At 43.1% G+C, this 20,395-nt stretch overlaps 1 protein-coding gene across 1 annotated transcript in view; it reads left to right on the top strand.

Annotated features, from left to right (window-relative positions):
• Positions 1–20,395, top strand: part of LOC137377684 (ATP-binding cassette sub-family C member 5-like) — a 269,211-nt gene that overhangs the window by 113,203 nt on the left and 135,613 nt on the right. Inside the window, exons 8-10 of the mRNA XM_068047603.1 lie at positions 3,992–4,139; positions 6,408–6,556; positions 9,762–9,869. Coding sequence (XP_067903704.1) covers positions 3,992–4,139; positions 6,408–6,556; positions 9,762–9,869 — 405 coding nt within the window. The remainder of the gene's footprint in view (positions 1–3,991; positions 4,140–6,407; positions 6,557–9,761; positions 9,870–20,395) is intronic.

Raw genomic sequence — 20,395 nt, 5'->3', positions numbered from 1 at the left:
GAAGGTAAGTAGGGGCATGCCTTACCAGGGTGATTGGTCCTTTCTTGGTGAGGCTGGAGTGGTCGTTTGGGGGGAGGGGGGAGTCTTGTATTTTAGTGTTTTAGAGATACAGCACTGAAACAGGCCCTTCGGCCCACCGAGTCTGAGCCGACCATCAACCACCCATTTATACTAATCCTACACTAATCCCATATTCCTACCACATCCCCACCTGTCCCTATACTTCCCTACCACCTACCTATACTAGTGGCAATTTATAATGGCCAATTTACCTACCAACCTGCAAGTCTTTTGGCTTGTGGGAGGAAACCGGAGCACCCGGAGAAAACCCACGCAGACACAGGGAGAACTTGCAAACTCCACACAGGCAGTACCCAGAATTGAACCTGGGTCGCTGGAGCTGTGAGGCTGCGGTGCTAACCACTGCGTTGCTATGCGTCTTGGGTCCCAGGGGTGGATTGTGAGGCGGGGGCGGCCCTCAATCGAGTACCCTGTGCCTGATTGCCATGCCCCCTTCCGGGGCGCGGTAAGGCCGGCAGCTATTGCTGGACGGCCTTTCACGTCCCCAGCACGCCCATTTGCCATGGGTAAAGTACCCATGGAGGCGGGCACTTAAGGGTTTTGATTGGCCTCGCGCTGGCAGTTTCCCACCCCCCCCTGCCTGACGCCGTAAACTTGGCCGGAGGTGGAAGCAGGGCGGGTCGGCCTCCCAGAGTCTCCCACTCAATTTTACACCACCCCCACCCTCCATCCGACCCGCTGGGACAGTGTAAAATTCAACCCAGTATTCTAGGTGCTGTCTCACCAAAGCCCTGTACAATTTTAGTAAGATTTCTTTATTGCTGTACTCCAATCCCTTTGCAGTAAAGGCCAACATGCCATTTGCCTTCCTAATAGCCTGCTGCACCTGCATGTTAACTTTGTGTGTTCCTTGTACAAGTACCCCAAGGACTCTCTGAATATCAACACATAACTATTTTAGACCTTTGAAAAAATATTCTCCTTTTCTATTTTTATGACCAAAGTGAACAACTTCACATTTCCCTACATTATACTCCATTTGCCATCTTGTTGCCCACTCATTTAACCTGTCTATATCTCTTTGCAGCCTCTCTACATCCTCCCCGCAGCTTACCTTTCCACCGAGCTTTGTATCATCAGCAAACTTAGATACATTACTCTCTGTCTCTTCATCCAAGTCATTAATATAGAGTGTAAATAGCTGAGGCCCCAGCACTGATCCTTGCAGCACCCCATTATTCACTGCCTCCCAACTTGAAAATGCTCCATTTTTGCCAACTGTCTGCTTCCTGTCTGTTAACCAATCCTCTATCCAAGCTAATATATTACCTCCAACACCATGAGCCCTTATTTTGCCTATTAATCTTTTATGTATCACCTTATCAAATGCCTTTTGAAAATCCGGGTATACTACATCTACTGGTTCCCCTTTATCTACCCTACTAGTTACATCCTCAAAAAAACTCTCATAATTTTTTCAAACAGTATAATTTTTTCCCTATAGTAAAACCATGCTGACTTGTTCTGATCATACTATGCTTTTCCAAATGCAATGTTAAGGCTTCTTTAATAATAGTTTCCAGCATCCCTCCCAACGACTGATAGGCTAACTGGTCTGTCGTTCCCCGTTTTTTTCTCTACCTCCTTTCTTGAAAAGCGGTGTAACATTTGCCAACTTCCAATCTGACGGGATCATTCCTGAATCTAAGGAATTCTGGAAAATCATAGCTAGCGCATCCACTATCTCTGCAGCTATCTCTTTTGGAACCCTAGGATTTAGGCCATCTGGTCCCGGAGACTTGTCAGATTTTAGTCCCTCAAGTTTCTCCAATACTTTTTCACGGTTGATATCAATATCCTTAATTTCCTCACTTTTTTTTAGCCCCTAGGTTACCTCCTATTTCTGGTATAGAACTTGTGTCTTCTACTGTGAAGACAGATACAAAATATTTATTCACTGCCTCTGCTATTTCCTCATTCCCCATGATGATTTCTCCTGTCTCTGCCTCTAAGGGACCAACATCTACTTTAGCTACTCTCTTCCTTTTTATGTACTTATAAAAGCTCTTACAATCTGTTTTTATATTGCTGGCTATTGGTGGCCGTTTGCTGGTTTCTAAAACACTCCCAGTCCTTAGACTTGCTACTATTTTTTGCAACATTGTGAGCCTCTTTTAGTCTAATACTCTCCTTAACTTTCTGAGTGAGCCATGGATGTGTCTTTCTTGATGAGTTTTTGTCTTTTAACAGAATGTATTTTTGTTGAACCCTTTGAATTGTTACTTTAAATGTTTCCCACATCCACCCTAGCAAGCAGTTGGGGCTTCGGTTTAACGTCTCATCCGGAAGACGGCACCACCAACAGTGCAGCACTCCCTCAGTACTTCACTGGACTGTCAGCCTTGATTTTTGTGCTCAAGACCTGGGGTGAAATTTGAACCCAGAACCTTGTGACTCAGAGGTGAGAGTGCTAGCAATTGAGGTCTCTTTTTCTGCAAGTACATAAATTCCCATTGTTATTCATTTGCCCATCAAAGACATGCACGATACCTATGTTGGTGGCAGTCTAACTGTCTATCATGGTGCCACAGGCGAATGCCTGGCTGTGCAAGAGTCACCTCTGCCTGACTGGTGTCTTGCACAGGGAGGCTAACATGCATCTGACAGCCCAATGCTGATGCCTGGGCATTTTCACTAACTGGTGGGCAACCCCTTCTCCAATCTCATCTTCATCTTCAGTTACATTTAAGGCTGCAAGCCCAACATTATGTGCTGCACTCACCTGGCCAGAACATATCAGATCATTGACCTTATTTCGGCACTGTAGCCAGCTACGGGGGACTACCCCATGGCTGCTGACCTCCTCTGCTACCTCCTTCCAGGCCCGCTTGGTTTGACGAGCCAAATCATCTTCCCCTTCCAAGGGACTAGGACGTCCCTCTGAGCCTGTGCAGCCTCCAGGCAGGCATCAGTGAATCGTGGAGCGACCCTTGATCTGCGTTCAGCCATTTCAGAAATTTGTGCAGTTGCTAGAGCTCCCTCGCTGTACCCTCTGGGGCTGCTGGATGCCTTTTAAAGATGGCACCAGCTTTGCCTGAGCCAAAACATTCCCTGCCCACGCTACCTAATGGGCCGGCTCTCCCGCCTTCTGGCCGTTAATTGGCTAGGCTTGAGAATATTGCATTCACGACTCTGACCCCACCCAGGCGGCCATGCCACCTGCTTTAGGTCTTGACATTGGGACTTGGTTGCCATGGTGTGGTCCACTACCTTGAAAAGAGGAAAAAACAGGCTAAAACCAAGCCTGTCACTGCCTTCGTCATTCATATGTTCTTAGTTCCTCTGACGTCTTGAATCCTTCTTTCCATTTTCTGCTGTAAAGATCATTTCAGTTAGCTAACCGTCTCTTGTTTCTCTTTTAGGCAGGTTACAGCCATTCCACTGATACTCCTTCCTTGTGATTGGTTTATTTTCTTTCCACAACAACCCATCACCACCACCCTTTTGTTCTGATTTGTTAAAATGCGTGTTAGTTTTTAACTTTTCAGTTCTAAAGAAGGGAAAGCTTGAACATTAAATTATCTCTTCTCACCCCAGATACTGACTGACCTGTTGTATGTTTACCAACATTTTCTGTTTTTGTTGCAAATGGTTTATCAAATGATTTGTTTATCAAATGTTGTTCAAGGATTAACCTTTACAGTACCAGTACTATTAATCACTGTTATTTCTGTGTTTCAAGCAAATGTATTGTCACCAGCATTAGATGCCACTAATTGTCTGGTTGTCATCTTTATCAACTGAGGCTGCTGCAGTAGCAATCTCAGCTGATAGTGTCAAGAATGTATGTGCTTTAAACACGTTTGGGAAAAAAGACACAAATAGTAATTTACTTCCTGATCGATTTCCCACCTTAGTTTATTTCCTGATTTAACTTTGATGACATTGTTCCTTTCTCCTGTTTTCCCAGATGTTTATGTCTAGATTGACAACTTATTTCAGGAAGCAGTGTATTGCAATCACTGACAGACGTGTGCGACTGATGAATGAGATTCTAAACTGCATCAGGTTCATCAAGATGTACACCTGGGAAAAATTTTTTGCTGAGAAGGTTCACTGTAAGTTTACTGTGAGAACCAATAGTTTTTAAAAACTTCATTCTCAGGATGTGTACACCTCTGGCAAGGCTGGCATTTGTTGCCCATCACTAGTTGCCCTGAGAAAGTGCTAGTTTTTACTGGTTTGATAGAACTGAGGCATGTTAGGCCACTTTGAGGGCAGTTCCAAGACAACCATGTTGGTGTGGGACTGGAATCACATATAGGCCAGACAGGGTAAGAATGGCAGGTTTCCTTCCCTAAAGAACATTAGTGAACCAGTTGAGTATTTCTTTTGACAACAATCCAACAGCTTCATTACTGATGCCAACTTTTGAATACCAGATTTTTAAAATTGAATCCAAATTCTCAAACTGCCCCAGTGTGATTTGAACTCTTGTTCTTTGGATTATTAGTCCAGGCCTCTGGATTACTAAATTACATAACATAACCACAACATTACTGTGCACATGAGGGATATTGCATTCTGTATATGTTTTTCTTATTAATGATATTCAGCTTTAACAAGTTTGACTTTTATTTAGAAGTGGAATTGTCTGACCTTGCAGAACATGTTACTGGATTTGCTGGTGCAGGAGCTGCCTTTGATATAATAGCAGATATATTTGTCCTTGTGTGTTCTGTAATTTTCTTTCTGCATTTCTATTTATCTTTCCTCACTTTCCCCTAGTTTAAATCTCCATAATACTCTATTCTATATGGTGGAGAAGTTGGGTTTCTGATGCACTCCAAGACCTCTCCCAGTCTCATTTCATATTTGGTTACTAAAGCATGCATGAGAATGAAATAAGAGAGTTTGATCACTGCTTTCAGTTTTCACAGAAAAATGAACATGCCAGAATTAATTTTACAGCTGTGAATGATATGTCTGGACTCTGGATGTAAAATTTGATAACATGGTTGATATCTATAGTTCCTCATGGAGAAACCAATGATCTACTACTCTACGACATAGCTTTTAGATGATTTATGTTTCCAATTATAAATTCATATCTTTGAAATAATTAAATTTTTTGCAGAAATTCTGTAACAAAATTAGGTGAAATTTGAAAATAGTTTATTTCTCCTGATTCAGATAAAAAGGCAGGCAGACATAGAAGATAGACAGGGTGAGAGCTGTAATATATGGAAGATAGACAAATTCAGTGTGTATGCAGAATACCTGCAGCGTTCGAAACTTGGTAGACAAAGCTAATTTTGTGATGGTAAAAAAAAACCTGTATCTGGCCTCTTGACAGTGGACATTCCAATCTATTCTATTTAATTCCGCAAAATTGGAGGCTTTTAACAGTGTCCCTTAGTTGAACCTAGCTATGGAGAAACAAAGAATTACCAATATTTTGAGTTGTGAGCCATGATTCCAGACCTTTATTTTATTTTTATTTTGTTTTTATTTAGAGATACAGCACTGAAACAGGCCCTTCGGCCCACCGAGTCTGTGCCGACCAACAACCACCCATTTGTACTAACCCTACAGTAATCTCATATTCCCTACCACCTACCTACACTAGGGGCAATTTACAACGGCCAATTTACCTATCACCTGCAAGTCTTTGGCTGTGGGAGGAAACCGGAGCACCCGGCGAAAACCCACGCAGTCACAGGGCGAACTTGCAAACTCCGCACAGGTAGTACCCAGAATCAAACCCGGGTCCCTGGAGCTGTGAGGCTGCAGTACTAACCACTGCGTCAGTGCTCAAAACATTTAAAGGGGTCACTGATGCTGAAGAAAATGTGATGACAGTCATATTTTAATGACTGTCCATAGAACGGAATTTTAGCCAGGCTAAGTATAAATGTCATTAAAATGAATTATAGAGAAAACTATACTTATGAAGTCTGATGGAACATCAAAAGTTGTAGGACTGGGAAAAGGCAATATAGTTTAACAAGTTTGTCCCTTTTTGAAGATCTACCTGCCTGCCTTCTACCATATCCCTCCAGAAATGTGTCTAATGCATGTTGAACCAATTCACACTCAAGTTACAAATACAGAAAATGCTGGAAATACTCAGCAGGTCAGGCAGCATCTGTGGAGAGAAAAACAGTTAACATTTCAGGTCTGTGTGAGCTTTCATCAGTTATCTTATTCCAGAAGTCTATCATAGTTTATTTGTTTAAAAAAAAAAGCTCCACACGACTTCCCATTTTAGTCCTGACTTCATAATCTTTAACTTCTATCCCCTGGTATTGGAATCTCTCACCAAGTAAACAGTTTTTCTGGATCACTTGGAAAACATGCTTGATTCTGTTCATATTTTGTTGCAGTGATCAGAAGCAGGGAGAGACATTTTCTGGAGAAAGCAGGCTATGTGCAGAGCATCACAGTTGGAGTTGCTCCAATTGTGGTTGTAGTATCCAGTAGCTGCACATTCACACTCCACATGGCAATGGGATATGATCTCACTGCAGCTCAGGTAAACACAATCCAAGTCCTGGTTAGAATAAATGTAAGAAAGGCTTGCAAGACTTGCTTTTATGTAGTGCCTTTTATCACCTCAGGATAATCCAAAGTGCTTTACAGCTAATGAAGTACTTTTGAAGTGTAGTCACTGTTGTAATGTAGGAAATACAGCAGCCAGAAGTTCCACAACCGGCAATGTGATAATGACTCGATAATCTGTTTTTTTGTGATGCTGATTGAGGGATAAATATTTTCTAGGACACAGGAGATCATTCCCCTGTTCTTCAAAATGGTGCCATTGGATCTTTTATGCCACCTGGCAGGACAGAGGGGCCTCTGTTTAACATCTCATCCAAAATATGGCACCTCCAGCATTCCATCAGTACAGCACTGGAATGTCAGCCTAGATTTTTGTGCTCAAATCCTTGCAGAAGGACTTGAACACACAGCTTTCTGACTCAGAGGCAACAGTCCTATCAACTGAGCTACACCTGACACCTAAGTACTATCTGATAACATGATAGCTTCTTCAGCTCCACCATTAAAGCTCTATTCTATTTAATGTGCACTATGATTAGTTAACCTACAACTGGACCCACACTCTTTTTATACGAGCGTGACATTGTATCCTTAGCCATGATCTTAAGAAATACTCAAATCATTCAAAAGATCAGTGTCATTAGCAAAATGCTCAAATTGTATCCAAAATTGTAATTAATTTACCAACATAATCTAATGTATAATTCTCTGAGAAGAGGGAAGCAACATGCTCTTAGTACTCTCTCAATGTTGCTCTGCAATGATATAGTGTGAAAGAAAGATTCATGCTGACTATTGCTTTGCTTATTACTCCTGTGAAGTGTGAAGCAGCATCCTGACTTTTCACAGTGCCCAGCTCTGCCAGTCTACCATCCCACTAGTCATTCTGAACATTTTCTACTTATTGAATATTGATTACTGGACTAGATATCTGATTTATACACCATGGGCTGAAATTTATACTTCCGCTGCCGAAATCAGAGGTGGACGAAAACAGTGGCGGCCCGCAGATGTCACAAAGCCACCGCAATATTCAGTGCGATGGCTCTTTTAAATAGTCGGGGTGGACTGCCCACCCCGATGATGTGGAGGGGACAGGCTGTCCATCCCTGTCCATGGCGTCAGCTGCCTTTGCGCAGGCGCCATTTTTAAAGGGCTTCGAGGCCTACATTTCAACTTAAGTATTTAAAGGGAGATTGAAGAAAAAAATTAAATACATTTATTTCGCCCCTCTCCCACCCCCCTCCCCAATAACCATTTAGGTGAGAATTGCTGAAAATAGAGACATGTTGTCGAAGCTTTTCATCTTACGCTCTTGAGGACAATGCGCAAGAATAACCAATGTAAGGGAAAACAACAACTTATACTGCATGAGAAGAGAGTGCTGATTGGTTGGCAAGTGAACTCTGATTGGTAGAGATGTTGCAATGGAGAATGCACCAGTTTATGGTGACTGACAGTTAACTGCCAAGCTTTGTTTGAAATTTAAACCAGGCAGCTTGACTGGTCAAGGCATTGCCCTGAGGAATGAACCAGCTGTCACTTATTTTGTCCAGCTGAAACAGGCGCAATGTGCATACATGTTCTTTCTGTCCGCAAAGAACAGCGCCCTGTGTATTAATATATGTAGCTTCCAGTACATGCAAATGCGCCATACTGCAAGCCAAAGCTTAGCTACCCATCCCCAACCCGACTAGACCTGACTACGTGTGTCGGGTTCAGGTTGGGTCGGGTCGAAATTCCGAGTCTAGCATTCGGGCTCAGGTCAGGCTGGACACTGCTTCTGAGAAGTCACGGGATCAGGCTTATGCCAGTCTTTGGGACTTGTATAGGTTTATAGACTGGCGGATCGTATCAAACAACATGTCCCTTCCACTGTTCGCAACGAGCAAGATACAGGCCGTACCCAACCAACCCGTGTTTGCAAAACTCAAAACACAGCTTCCAACATTAGATGTGATTCCGTGATTGGACAACATTTGTTAAATAATCCGCAGTGTGATAAGAATTACGCTGACAACCAATTTAAGATTGTCAGTAGGGCTCGCAGTGTGGCGCATTTGTGCATATTGGAAGGTACATACATTAATACACAGTGTCCTATTCTTTGCAGACAGCAAGAACATGTACACACATTGCCTCTTTCAGCTGAACAAAATAAGTGACAGCCACTCGATGGTTCATTGGTCAAGGCATTGCCCTGAGGAATCAGTCAAGCTACCTGGTTTAAATTTTAAACAAAGCTTGGCAGTTAACTGTCAGTCACCATAAACTGGTGCATTCTCCATGGCAACGTCTCTACCAATCAGAGTTCACTTGCCAACCAATCAGCACTCTCTTCTCATGCAGTATAAGTTGTTGTTTTCCCTTACATTGGTTATTCTTGTGTATTGTCCTGATCAGCGCAAGATGACAAGGTTCGACAACACGTCTCCATTTTCAGCAATTCTCAAATTCTGTACTATCAAACGGTAACCATATAATTAATTCCTTGCCCCCTCTCCCCCAAAAACACTTACCTTGTCCACTTGACCTTCACCCCTTCCCTGCAAAGTGCATAAACTTTAAACTATAACCCTTCCCATCATCCCCTCTACCAATGATACTACTTTGACCCTGCTGTTCCCCCACCCCCCCACCACTTGCACCGAGAAACTTACCTGCTCCCCCTCCCCACCAGTGTTCTGCCTCAGTTCCCCGGACAGGGATCCAAAGGCACGGGAGTGCCGGCCACCGGCACGAAGATTGCACCAGGATAGATGTAGAGCGCTTCATTTATTTACATCAATTTAAATATTTAAATTAGACTCCCGTCTCCGAGCGGTGATGGCCGCCATGAAGCCTCGCCACCGCCAGCAATATCGGGCTGGACCTTCCCGGTGTCGAGATCTGTGGTGAGCCTCTTCCGGAGGCATTTTCCAGCCTCCGCCCCCATCCCAACCCCCAATGTCAGGACGTCTGTAAAATTTAGCCCCATATGTTAATTTTGGACCTAAACTTGCAGTAAATGTATCAGCAAAAAGAATGCTGAACCTTTGACCTATGCTGATTTTAATCATTCTAATGAAATATTCCGTCTGAAATGTCAAACTATTTTTCTCTTTCAGATGCTGACTGGCCAACTACGTTTCCAACATTTTCTGTTTTATTACTAATTCTGATTTCTTTTATCCCTACAGGCATTTACAATAGTTGCAGTATTTAATGCAATGACCTTTGCCCTGAAGATCACACCCATATCTGTAAAAGCCCTGTCTGAGGCATCTGTTGCAGTGGGTAGATTTAAGGTATAGCTTTAGAGTTACAATGGAATATCAATTTACCATACAAATGTTGAAGTGTATATACAATTCCTGAACTACTTAAGCATGCGTAAAGCTAGTAGAATGATATTTATTGATTACAGATGATTGCCCCTGAATATTTTAATTGCATTCTATTTCAGTTGTTAACACAAAGATATCAGCAGGTCCATCTTCTTAGCTGATTTTGTACATTTTTACTTGCTTGCTGTAACAAGCATATATAGTAGAAGAGACCATCAATACGAGATAGTCACCAAGAAATCAAATAGGGAATTCAGAGGAAACCTCTTTACCAAGGGAGTGGTGAGAATGTGGAACTCACCACCACAGGGAGTGGTTAAAGCGAATCGTGTAGATGCATTTAAGAGGAGACTAAATAAGCATATGAGGGAAAAGGGAAGAGAGGGTTGTACAGTTAGTTAGATGAGGACAGACAGGAGGAGGATGGTCCCCTGATCAGATCCTGGTATATAAATTCTGTTGTGATGGAAACCCCTCATACCAAATGGAGATATTAATTTTATCATGTGGAACTTTGCCTGAGACTTTTACTGGATATTGTTACAAATAACTTTTAAAACAGAACAACTAGCAGCCAAGTTGGCCATGCACAATTTGCCTATGAACAAACCGAAGAATCAGTCTGGAGACAGATGTGATTACTCAGTCGAGCCAGAACAATGGGATGCTCTGATTCACTTATCTGAGATAGCCTTATCAATGGGAGTCATCAAAAGCCATCAACACCCATTGACTTTGAAAGAGCCACCCCCCCCCCCCCCCCCCACCAAGTATGGCTGAACAGCTAGCGGGAGAGCCTTGAATTTCAAACATCATTCCAGAAGATGTTGATTCAAACACAAAGAGGTGGTCACATCACATGACTGCTTGGGCCACTCTGGAGATTTGTGAGTGGTGACTCAGAAGTCAGATAGTAACTGGGATCCAGCAAGAGAACAGTACCTCTCGCTCTCTCGCTCTCTCGCTCTCTCGCTCTCTCGCTCTCTCGCTCTCTCGCTCTCTCGCTCTCTCTGTCTCTCTCCAGTAAATTCCCAGAGAAGCCTCGGCTGCAGCTACTATGCCTCAAGTCTACAGATCCTTACATTCAGCAACTAAGAGGACACAGATGAAGCCCTTCTTCTGCCTTCTGGAACCAGAGAACTAAGCCCAAATTGTGCATATGGCCCAGCGAGGACTTCAGGACTACAAGTTCAACTAAAGACACGGAGACTCCGTATTTAAATTCCATTTATTATGGACCTCTACTCCAACCTCACAATTCTATTTTTCACTCTGTAATCTGTTTGTGTGTGGCTTGTGTGTCTATGTGGGCGTGGATGTGTAGCGTATTTTAGTAATTTTTTATCGGTTTTGAGTGTTAAGGTTAATAAACTTACATCTTTCCTGTTTAAACTGAAGAAAACCTGTATGATTAGTTCATTTGCAATTATATTCGCGGAACAGGAGCTCACTGAGGTGGTAAGTTAGATCACTATGTTAAAAGGATAAACCCTCTAGTGGTCAAACCAGAGAAGCAGCGAAAGGGGAGCCTCACCTCGTCGTAACACTTTATTTATTTGCCTTTTTGTATATTTGTTGGTAATTTGTGAGACAAAAGCAGATTGTGTGAGTGTCCTTTGATCATTGTGAGTGCTTTACTTCCTTGGTAACTGAACGGGAGTAGATGTTTGGTAAATAAATATGCATGTGAAGTACGTTTACCTGTACTTTGTGAGTGTATGTAAGGTGTTTTTTTTACAAAAACCACCAAATTTACACCAGAATCTGATCAGGGGACCTATAGGAGTCAGAGCTGGAGGATTTACTAAAAACATGACCGTAAATAAACTCTCTCCCTCAGTAGAAAGCAGAGAGCTGAATAATAGTTATGACAATATAATAGTGATTTAAACAAACATAACCTGTATTATTTTGTAGGAAAGTAAGTTGAATAATGGTGGTAAAAAGAATATTATATCACTAATTTAGTACTGTGATGACCGTTATTACTCTTTTCTCAGCTAATGACATATGTCACGATGCAATGGAGTCTCAATTATCCACCAATTCCCATTATCTATCAAGCAGATTCCTCTCATTATGGCATATAATGTAAGTTCTACTATATATGCTTGTTACAGTGTGAGAGAGAGTGGGGAGGACAGGGAGAGGGAAAGTGGTGGAGGAGAGAGAGGCAAGGACGAGAGGGAGTGCAAGATAGGGGAGAGAGAGACTGGGGAGGGAGAGAGAGAGACAAGTGAGAGAAAGAGATGGATGGCCCATTGAGTCCATGCTGGCGCTCTCTATAGCCATGCAGTCAGGCTCATTCCCCCACGCTATCCCTGTAGCCCTGCAAGTTTATTTCCTTTAAGTGCCCATCCAATTTCCTTTTGCAATCATTGATCTTCTCTGCTTCCACCACCCTCACAGGCTGAGAGTTCCATGTCATTAGCACTTGCTGCATAAAAAGTTCTTCCTCACTTCCCCCCTCCTCTTATCTCTCACCCAAAACCTTAAATCTTTGTTCCCTTGTCCTTGTACCATCAGCGAATGGCAACAGCTTTTCTTTGTCTACCTTACTTAAACCTGTCATCATCTTGTACATCTCTAACAAGTCTTCTTTCAACCTCCTTTTCCCCAAGGAAACCAACCCCAACTTCCCCAACCTAACCTTGTGCAATTAATTAAATATTGCCTCTCCATATTCTCTGTATTAAATTCCATCTGCTGCTTGTTTGCCCATTCTGCTAGCCTGTCTATGCCCTGTTGCAGTCGATTGGTGTCCTCCTCACTGTTCGCCACACCTCCAAGTTTGGTATCATGGAAAATTTAGAAAATTTAGTCAGTATTTCAATGTCCAAGCCATTTATATATATTAAAAGAAACCTGTACCACTGACCCCTGGGGAACACTGCTGTCTATCATCCAGCAGTGTGAAAAACAACTATTTACCACCTGGGAGAGAGAAGCATAGTTGACATATGGAGTCGACTCGATCCGACTCGAAACATCAACTCTGTTTCTCTCTCCACCGATGTTGCCAGACTTGCTGAGTATTTCCGGCACTTTGTTTTTATTTCAGATTTCCAGCATCTGCAATATTTTTCTTTTATACCATTTACCATGGCTGTTTTCTGTCCTTAAGCCATTTTTTTATCCAAGCTGACACTGACCCTGCTATTCTATGAGCCTCAATTTTGTTAATCAAGCTTTTATATGGTATTTTGTCAGCATCAGATCCAGCAATGCTGCCTTCCTAGTTGGAGTGGGCACATATTTGTCAAAGAAGTTCTCCTGAACACATTTCAAAAGTTCCTCCCCCTCCTTACCACTTATTCTAATATTATCCCAGTTGATATTTGGGTAGTTAATGTCCCCCAATATCACCACTCTATAGTTCTTGCACATCTCTCTCTCTCCCTCGCCCTTGAGGACATCCTCTCTTTCCAACACAATGTCTTTCATAATTAGTACTGCCACCCCAACTCCCTTTTCTCCTTCCCTATCTTCTCTGAACACTTTTGCTGGGATTTTATCCGGGCGATGGGGGTCTCGGTGTCCGGCAAAGACGATGCCGAGAAAACACATGCCGCCTCTTCTGTGCGAGGCCCACCGAATGAAGTGCTAATTAGGTACTTAACTGGATAGCAGCGGGCCTTCCACGGGTTCAAGGACCATGGCGATGGAAGTCTCACCCTCTGAGAGCTGCCAGCCAATCAGAGGCTGGCAGCTCTTTAACTGAGCAGCACCACCATGAAGGCAGTAGCTGCTGCTATTGGAGCACCCACCCGAGGCCCAGGAGCAGCGCTGGACCCAGGCCACAGGTAGGTCAGGGCTGGAGGGGTCTTGCGGGGTGGGGGTCGTATGGGAGGGGTTGTATGTGGGTTGGCAAAGGCAGGAATGTGGCTCTCAGCGGCCCCTTCCCTTCCCCGATGTCGGGTCCCTCGCTCAGGAACTAAGTGCCTTTTAACAAGGGAACCCCCCTAACCCCCACCCCAGAGGCAAGCAACCCGCACAGTTTTTCCTGTCATGTTTCCTGTGAGGCGATAGGCCCGCCCACCGCTCGGCTGATTCTGCCAGCAGTGGGATGAGGCTCCTAATTGTTTTGAGATCCATAGTAATTTTAAATGTATTGCTCCAAGCCTTTAAACTTATGTTTTAAAAGAACCTAGTGGGTATAGAGGGGAGGCGGTGGCATGGTGGTAATGTCACTGGTCACTGGACTAGTAATCCAGAAGCCCAGGCTAATCCTCTGGGGACATGGGTTTGAATCCCACCACAGCAGATGGTGAAATTTGAATTCAATTAATGAAAAAATCTGGAATTAAAAAGCTGGTCTAATGGTGACCATGAAACCATTGTCGATTGTTATAATAACCCATCTGGTTCACTAATATCCTTTTAAGGAAGGAAATCTGCTGTTCTACCCACTGACTCCAGACCCACAACAATGTAGTTGACTCTTAAATGGCCTAGCAAGCCACCTAGGTTCTCAAAGGGAAAATTAGGGATGGGCAATAAATGCCTAGCCAGCAACACCCACATTCCATGAATGAATGAAAACACTGTCTATTTTTTGCGTCCCAAACATTTGATCCCTTTGGCCTCCTCTGATGTCACTTGTTTAATTTTTTCCCTGTGTCACAAAGAGACCACTCCTTACTGCTCCACTCGTGATTCTCATGATTTAAGTTTTCTTGCTTGACACTACATAAGCTGGTCGTGGTGTTAGTACGCTGGAGTTGTGCTTCATACCAAGACATCAGACGCCCGTGATCTCATTATGGTATGCCTGATCCAACATGTAAAGGGCACAAAATTCAACTCTAGCACCAGTACTTCAGGCGCTATGAGTGCCAGTTTAGAAGTGAAGTGGTGCCTCTGCTGTTTCCACCCACCTCTAGCATGGACAGGAGTGCAGGTGTTAAAAGCGTGGCCCACAAGTATGCAGAGTAGGCAGATTATGTCATCAGTCAGAGCCTAATGCTGTTGTGATGATTGTGCTGCCTCTTCAGATCTCGGCGATCCAGTTACCACCCTCTCAAAAACCCGCAGAGCTGAACCTGCATTCAGCAGCAGGAGGGAACTCCCACCATTGCCACAGTTGATATGGTCGCTGTCCATTGCTGCATCCGGAAGGAGACAAAGGCTGTTTGTTAGGAGAGGGTACTGCATACACGTGGCGTTGTGGGCACTGTATCTCAATGCTGAGACAGCTCGGTGCTGCAAAGCTTACCTTGATTCAATGCACAGCTGGTGTGCAACTATGCCCAGCACATCATGCTGGTACATGCCTGTTATCTTGGCAGCAGCTTGATGCCTTCACCCGACACCAGTCAGCTGTTCTAGAATTCTTTTGGCCACGACATCAAAACAGAGGATGCATGCTGGACAGCAATGGCTATTCATTCTACATCTGGCTGATGTCTCCCTCCACCATCCAGCCTCTCATTGCCAGTACTCATATAATGACATCCATGCTACCACAGGAAACATCAGTAAGCAGCAATTGGGTGCTGAGGCAAAGGGTTCTGAGGCAAAGGAGCCCTCCAGCATTCGGTGGAGCATGTGTTCTGATTTCAGGTACATGCTGCATTCTCCACAATCTGGAAAGTATGAGAGCACAGCCTTTGCCACAAGGGATCTGGCAATGATCTCAGGAGGAGATGGCGGAGGAAAAGGCGGAGGCAGCATGATCACGCCAGATTTTGGGATATCCATTCTTGTCCCAATAATTCTAACAGTGAACAAATGTCTCAAATCGAAGCTCAGTGATACGGGGATGATACACTATGCTATTAGAAATGGACCAACTGCAGCACCTACCTCTGATTCGGTCTCACCCCAGTTGAATGGATGCATAGCTATCCATAGTGGATGCAGCACAGATTCAGCAAGGTATACTTGAAGTGGCTGGGAATTTGGATCCTCCATTTCTCCTTCTCCTTCTCGAGCATGTAGGTGTTGACTTTCTTAAATAGACTCGCCATTGCCTGTAGCAACAACAACTTGCAGTTAAACAGCACTATTAACATAGTAAAACATCCCAAGGCACTTCAGGGGTGTGCCTGTAGACCTTGCTACCTACTAAAATATTTCCAGTTTACTGTGGAAATTATCGTAACTGTCGAACTCCAGGATTGTGAAGATGGTGAGGAATTGCATTGTTGAATCAACTGGAGGAGTCATCATAGACATTAACAGCTCAGGAAGGCTGCAAATGGATCACACGAGAAACATGAGGTGAAGGGACACAGAAGGCATTTTGTAGACCGTGTGAGTGGAACAAATGGTGCAGAATTTGGCGCTCAATATAAGCTCAGAAGTGAAAGAGAAACGGACTATAACGCAGGAAAAACAGTTCCTGGCCATGAAACATACTGTAGGCAAGCAAACCTGGTAATCCAAGGGCGCATGGTCGAGGTATTGGCAGCAGTGAGCCTCATCTAGATATATTTGGTGAAAGTAACATTTAAATACTAAACATTGCTAAAATGCACCCACTATTAGAGGCAGAGGAACTTAGAGAATAGCAAAGAGGCAATCAGAGAGGGAGGTGAAACAATGTAGTGGATAGACATGGATTCAGATCCACAGCAAAAGAGCACACTAGCCCTAGAGCCATGGAACCTCTCACAGATAACATACCATGCACCAGAAGTTCTGCTGATACTGGAGCCTGCAGCTGGAAAGATATCAGAAGCAGTGGTGCTTTCAAAAGTTGCGTTGCTGAGGAAATACCTAGGAAGTGAGTGGCGATGACACTGCAAGCATTGGCACGGAATGATGTCATCACACAACCTGTGCATGATAACATCACTGTGCGTATGCACAGTAGGCCTGCTCGAACTAGTACTGGCAAATGAGGGTGCTTGGGTTTATAGGCGTATTTTGATAACGTCACTGTGGCGTCTGCACATGTGCAAAGTCCTATCGGTAATAAAAACAGAAAGTGATGGAAATGCTCAGCAGGTCTGACAGCATCTGTGGAGAGAGCAACAAAGTTAATGTTTCAGGTCATGACCTTTCATCAGAACTCAACTGTTTTTATTTCAGATTTCAAGCAACTGCAATATTTTGTTATTATATTACTGCCCTATTGGTGTCAGGAGATACATTGTTGGTTCAAAGCAGGCTCCAAAGGCCAATTTGCTCAGACAGTTGAAAGCTCAGGTGCTAAGTTTGATGTGCCATTTTAGCCATGACTAGGTCAGTCTCTGATGCATAAAAGTGAATCTAAATAGGAAGGACTGCCGGCATCAGTTTGGCAACCACTTACAAGAATTTTGTACCTGAGTGAGTAAATTTGCCCATTTCGCACAACAGTTTAAAATCAAACAAGTTTGTCTTGTCTTTCCAAGAAAGAAAATCAGCCAAAATTTCTCTAACAGGAACTTTGAAACAATCAGAAGCTTTGCTTATTGGACAATAGAATTACCATAATCTTAAATATTACAATCAGGGAACCGCTACTACTGCGGTTTGTTAATTGTTGCTCAATCCAAGTTATTTGTTCCAATTGAGGTTTTTCCTAACACCTAGGCACAAAAAAAATAATTTCAATAGGTAAGTCTTCATTTCCTATGAATTGAAAATTAGTATTATGCTTTAAATATATAATGCATATATATTAGACAGCACCTGCCAAACCCATGGCCTCTACCACCTAGAAGGACAAAGGCAGCAGATGTATGGGAACACCACCACCTGCAAATTCCCTTCCAAGCCACACACCATCCTGACTTGGAACTATATTGCCGTTCCTTCACTGTCACTGGGTCAAAATCCTGGAACTCCCTTCCTCACAGCACTGTGGGTATAACTACCCCATGGACTGCAGCGGTTCAAGAAGGCGGTTCACCACCACCTTCTCAAGGGCAATTAGGGATGGGCAATAAATGCTGTCCTAGCCAGCGAAACCCACATCACATGAACGAATTTAAAAAAAAAACCCACCAAGCAAACAATGAACCTTTCTACAATGGAGTATGCTATCCATTAGATACAGTATGTGTTATGACCAGGTGAAGGTCTAGGGGTTCCCTCTCGGCCTTTGCCTGGTTTATCAGTAACAGGGTTTAGTTTTAAAAACACCCCCTCAGTGAATCCTTGTTCACTGCTTTCCAATTGTAAGGCAAAGAAGTCAGTCAGACAGGTTTTCTTAGACTTCCACCTTTCTTGTTTAGATCTATTAATATTAAACTCTAATTCAGTTATGTGACTACGAATATGTGACACAACCACACGAGCATGTATACACGATAAACACACCCGCAGATAGAGACAGAAAAAGTAGAAAGAATAAAGGGGAAACGTTTGAGGCAATGGCTGGGTTTCTATTTACGGTCCTTGGAGTTTGATGTAGGGTCTTTGGTTGCCGGTAAGTCTTGCCGTTTTGTTGGGGCCCAGTGCACGCTTTAAAACCTGTTTCGATGTAGAAGTCTTTTCTGTCTTGAGGTTTAAGTAACTTCAGTGGATCCGGAGATGAGTGAAAGAGAGAGAGCCAGACAGGAGAGAGGTTCTTGTTCCAAGTTCAGTTGCAATCTGCAGTCTCAGTCTTCAAACTGTCCTGTGAGCACAATTCAAAACTCCAAGTTGGCCAGCAAGTTAGTTTTGTGACTAATCCCTTATTTGGGAGCAACCGCTTCTGCGGTTTGTGGATTTCAGAGCTCTCGGTGGGAGGGCTCGGTGCTGTCTCTTACACCAAGATGTAGATCACAATTGCCCAGCCCAATCTGTTAATTGTGTCAGTGAACAATTCTTTTGTCTCTCCAAGCACTGTCTCTTAGTATGCAAATGTTTTTTCCAGCCACTGCTGATCTCTTTAAACAAGTCACCTGTTCACCCCAGCGACAGTTTAAAATTAATGTTCACGTGACGAAATTAATATGGCTCATTCTTGGCAGGTGGGGATCTTCATGACATATGGTACACTCATTGGGGTAGATCTTGACTTTTTTGTGATAGTGTAAAATTGCATACAATATACAGCACAGGCTATTCAGTCAAACTAGTCTATATACCACACAAGTCTCCAACCATGCCATCTGCATAATCTCAGCCTTTCAGCAATTCTTACTTTTGCCTTTTCTCATATACTCATCTAGTTTCCTTTTGAAAGCATGTAAGTTATTTGCCTCAATCCCTTCTTGTGGTAGTGAGTTCCATATTCTAACCACTCTCTGAGTAAAAGAAAATTCTCCTTACTATTGGAGTTATGGCCTCAAGTTTTGAATTCTCCCATAAGTGGAAACATTATCTTCACATCCACCCTGCCCAAACCATTCATAATTTTAAAGACCTCTATCAGGCCACCTCAAAGTCTTCACTTTTCGAAAGATAAAAGCACCAACCTGTTAAAACTTTCCTGATAGCTGTAATCTCTCAGTTCTGGCGCCATGCTTGTAAATCTTTTTCCAACTTTCTCAAAGGCTGCTATATGCTTTTTATACTATGGAGACCAGAACTGTGCACTGTACTCTAAGTGTAGCCTGACCAGGTGAACATAACTTCACTACATTTGATTTTTCTACCCCTAGAAATAAATCCTAGTGCTTTGTTAGCATGCGAAATAATAAGTCTGCAGCTCATTTTATATTTCTCCCAATTTTTATTTCCATTGGCTTTCAAGTAAAGTTTCTCACTGAGAGTGTTATATGTGAAGTCAGTGCGAAGTTGCCGCTCAACATCCCAGATATAGAGTTTTCAGACAGGATAGAGAGGGGGATAAAAAAGGATAAGATGTACCACTTTTGGTTAAAAAATTCAATTACAGCTGTGGGAGGGATGATATGCTAAATGAATCATCAAATGAGGCCATATGGGTTGAGCTCAGAAATAAAAAAGGGACAGCCACACTACTATGAGTGTACTATAGACCCCCAAGTAGTGAGAGGGAGATAGAAGAACAAATATGTAGGCAAATTCCTAAGTGCAAAAATCATAGGGCAATAATATTGGGGATTTCAACTACCCTAATATCAACTGGGAGACTTTAGCCAGCACATAACAAGTCCAATGAGAGGGGGCACAGTTCTAGATTGAGGCAATGAAGCTGGGCAAGTGGATGAAGTAGCAGTGGGTGAACATTTTGGAGATAGTGACCATAATACAGCATCATTATGGAAAAGGCCAAAGACCGAACAGGAGTAAAAGTTCTGAATTGGGGGGAAGGCAAATTTTACGAAGCTGAGAGGTGATCTGGCGAAAGTGGACTGGATTCAGCTACATGAAGGAAAATCAGTGACAAACCAGTGGGAGGCATTCAAAAGTGAGATTCTACGGGCACAGTGTAGACATGTCCCCACAAAGAAAATGGGTGGTACTGCTAAATCTAGAGCCCCCTGGTTATCTAGAAGCATGCAGGGTAAGATAAAGCAGAAAAAGAAAACTTTGACGGTCAAAAAATGTAATATTTTAGAAAGCCTAGAGGAGTACAGAAAGTGCAGGGGTGAAGTAAAAAAGGAAATTAGGAAAGCAAAGAGAGGACATGAAAAAATATTGGCTTG

The sequence above is a fragment of the Heterodontus francisci genome, chromosome 15, assembly GCF_036365525.1.
Source record: "Heterodontus francisci isolate sHetFra1 chromosome 15, sHetFra1.hap1, whole genome shotgun sequence".
NCBI lineage: Eukaryota > Metazoa > Chordata > Chondrichthyes > Heterodontiformes > Heterodontidae > Heterodontus > Heterodontus francisci.
Note: the sequence above shows the minus strand (reverse complement) of the source record. Positions and strands in the feature narration are given on the sequence as shown.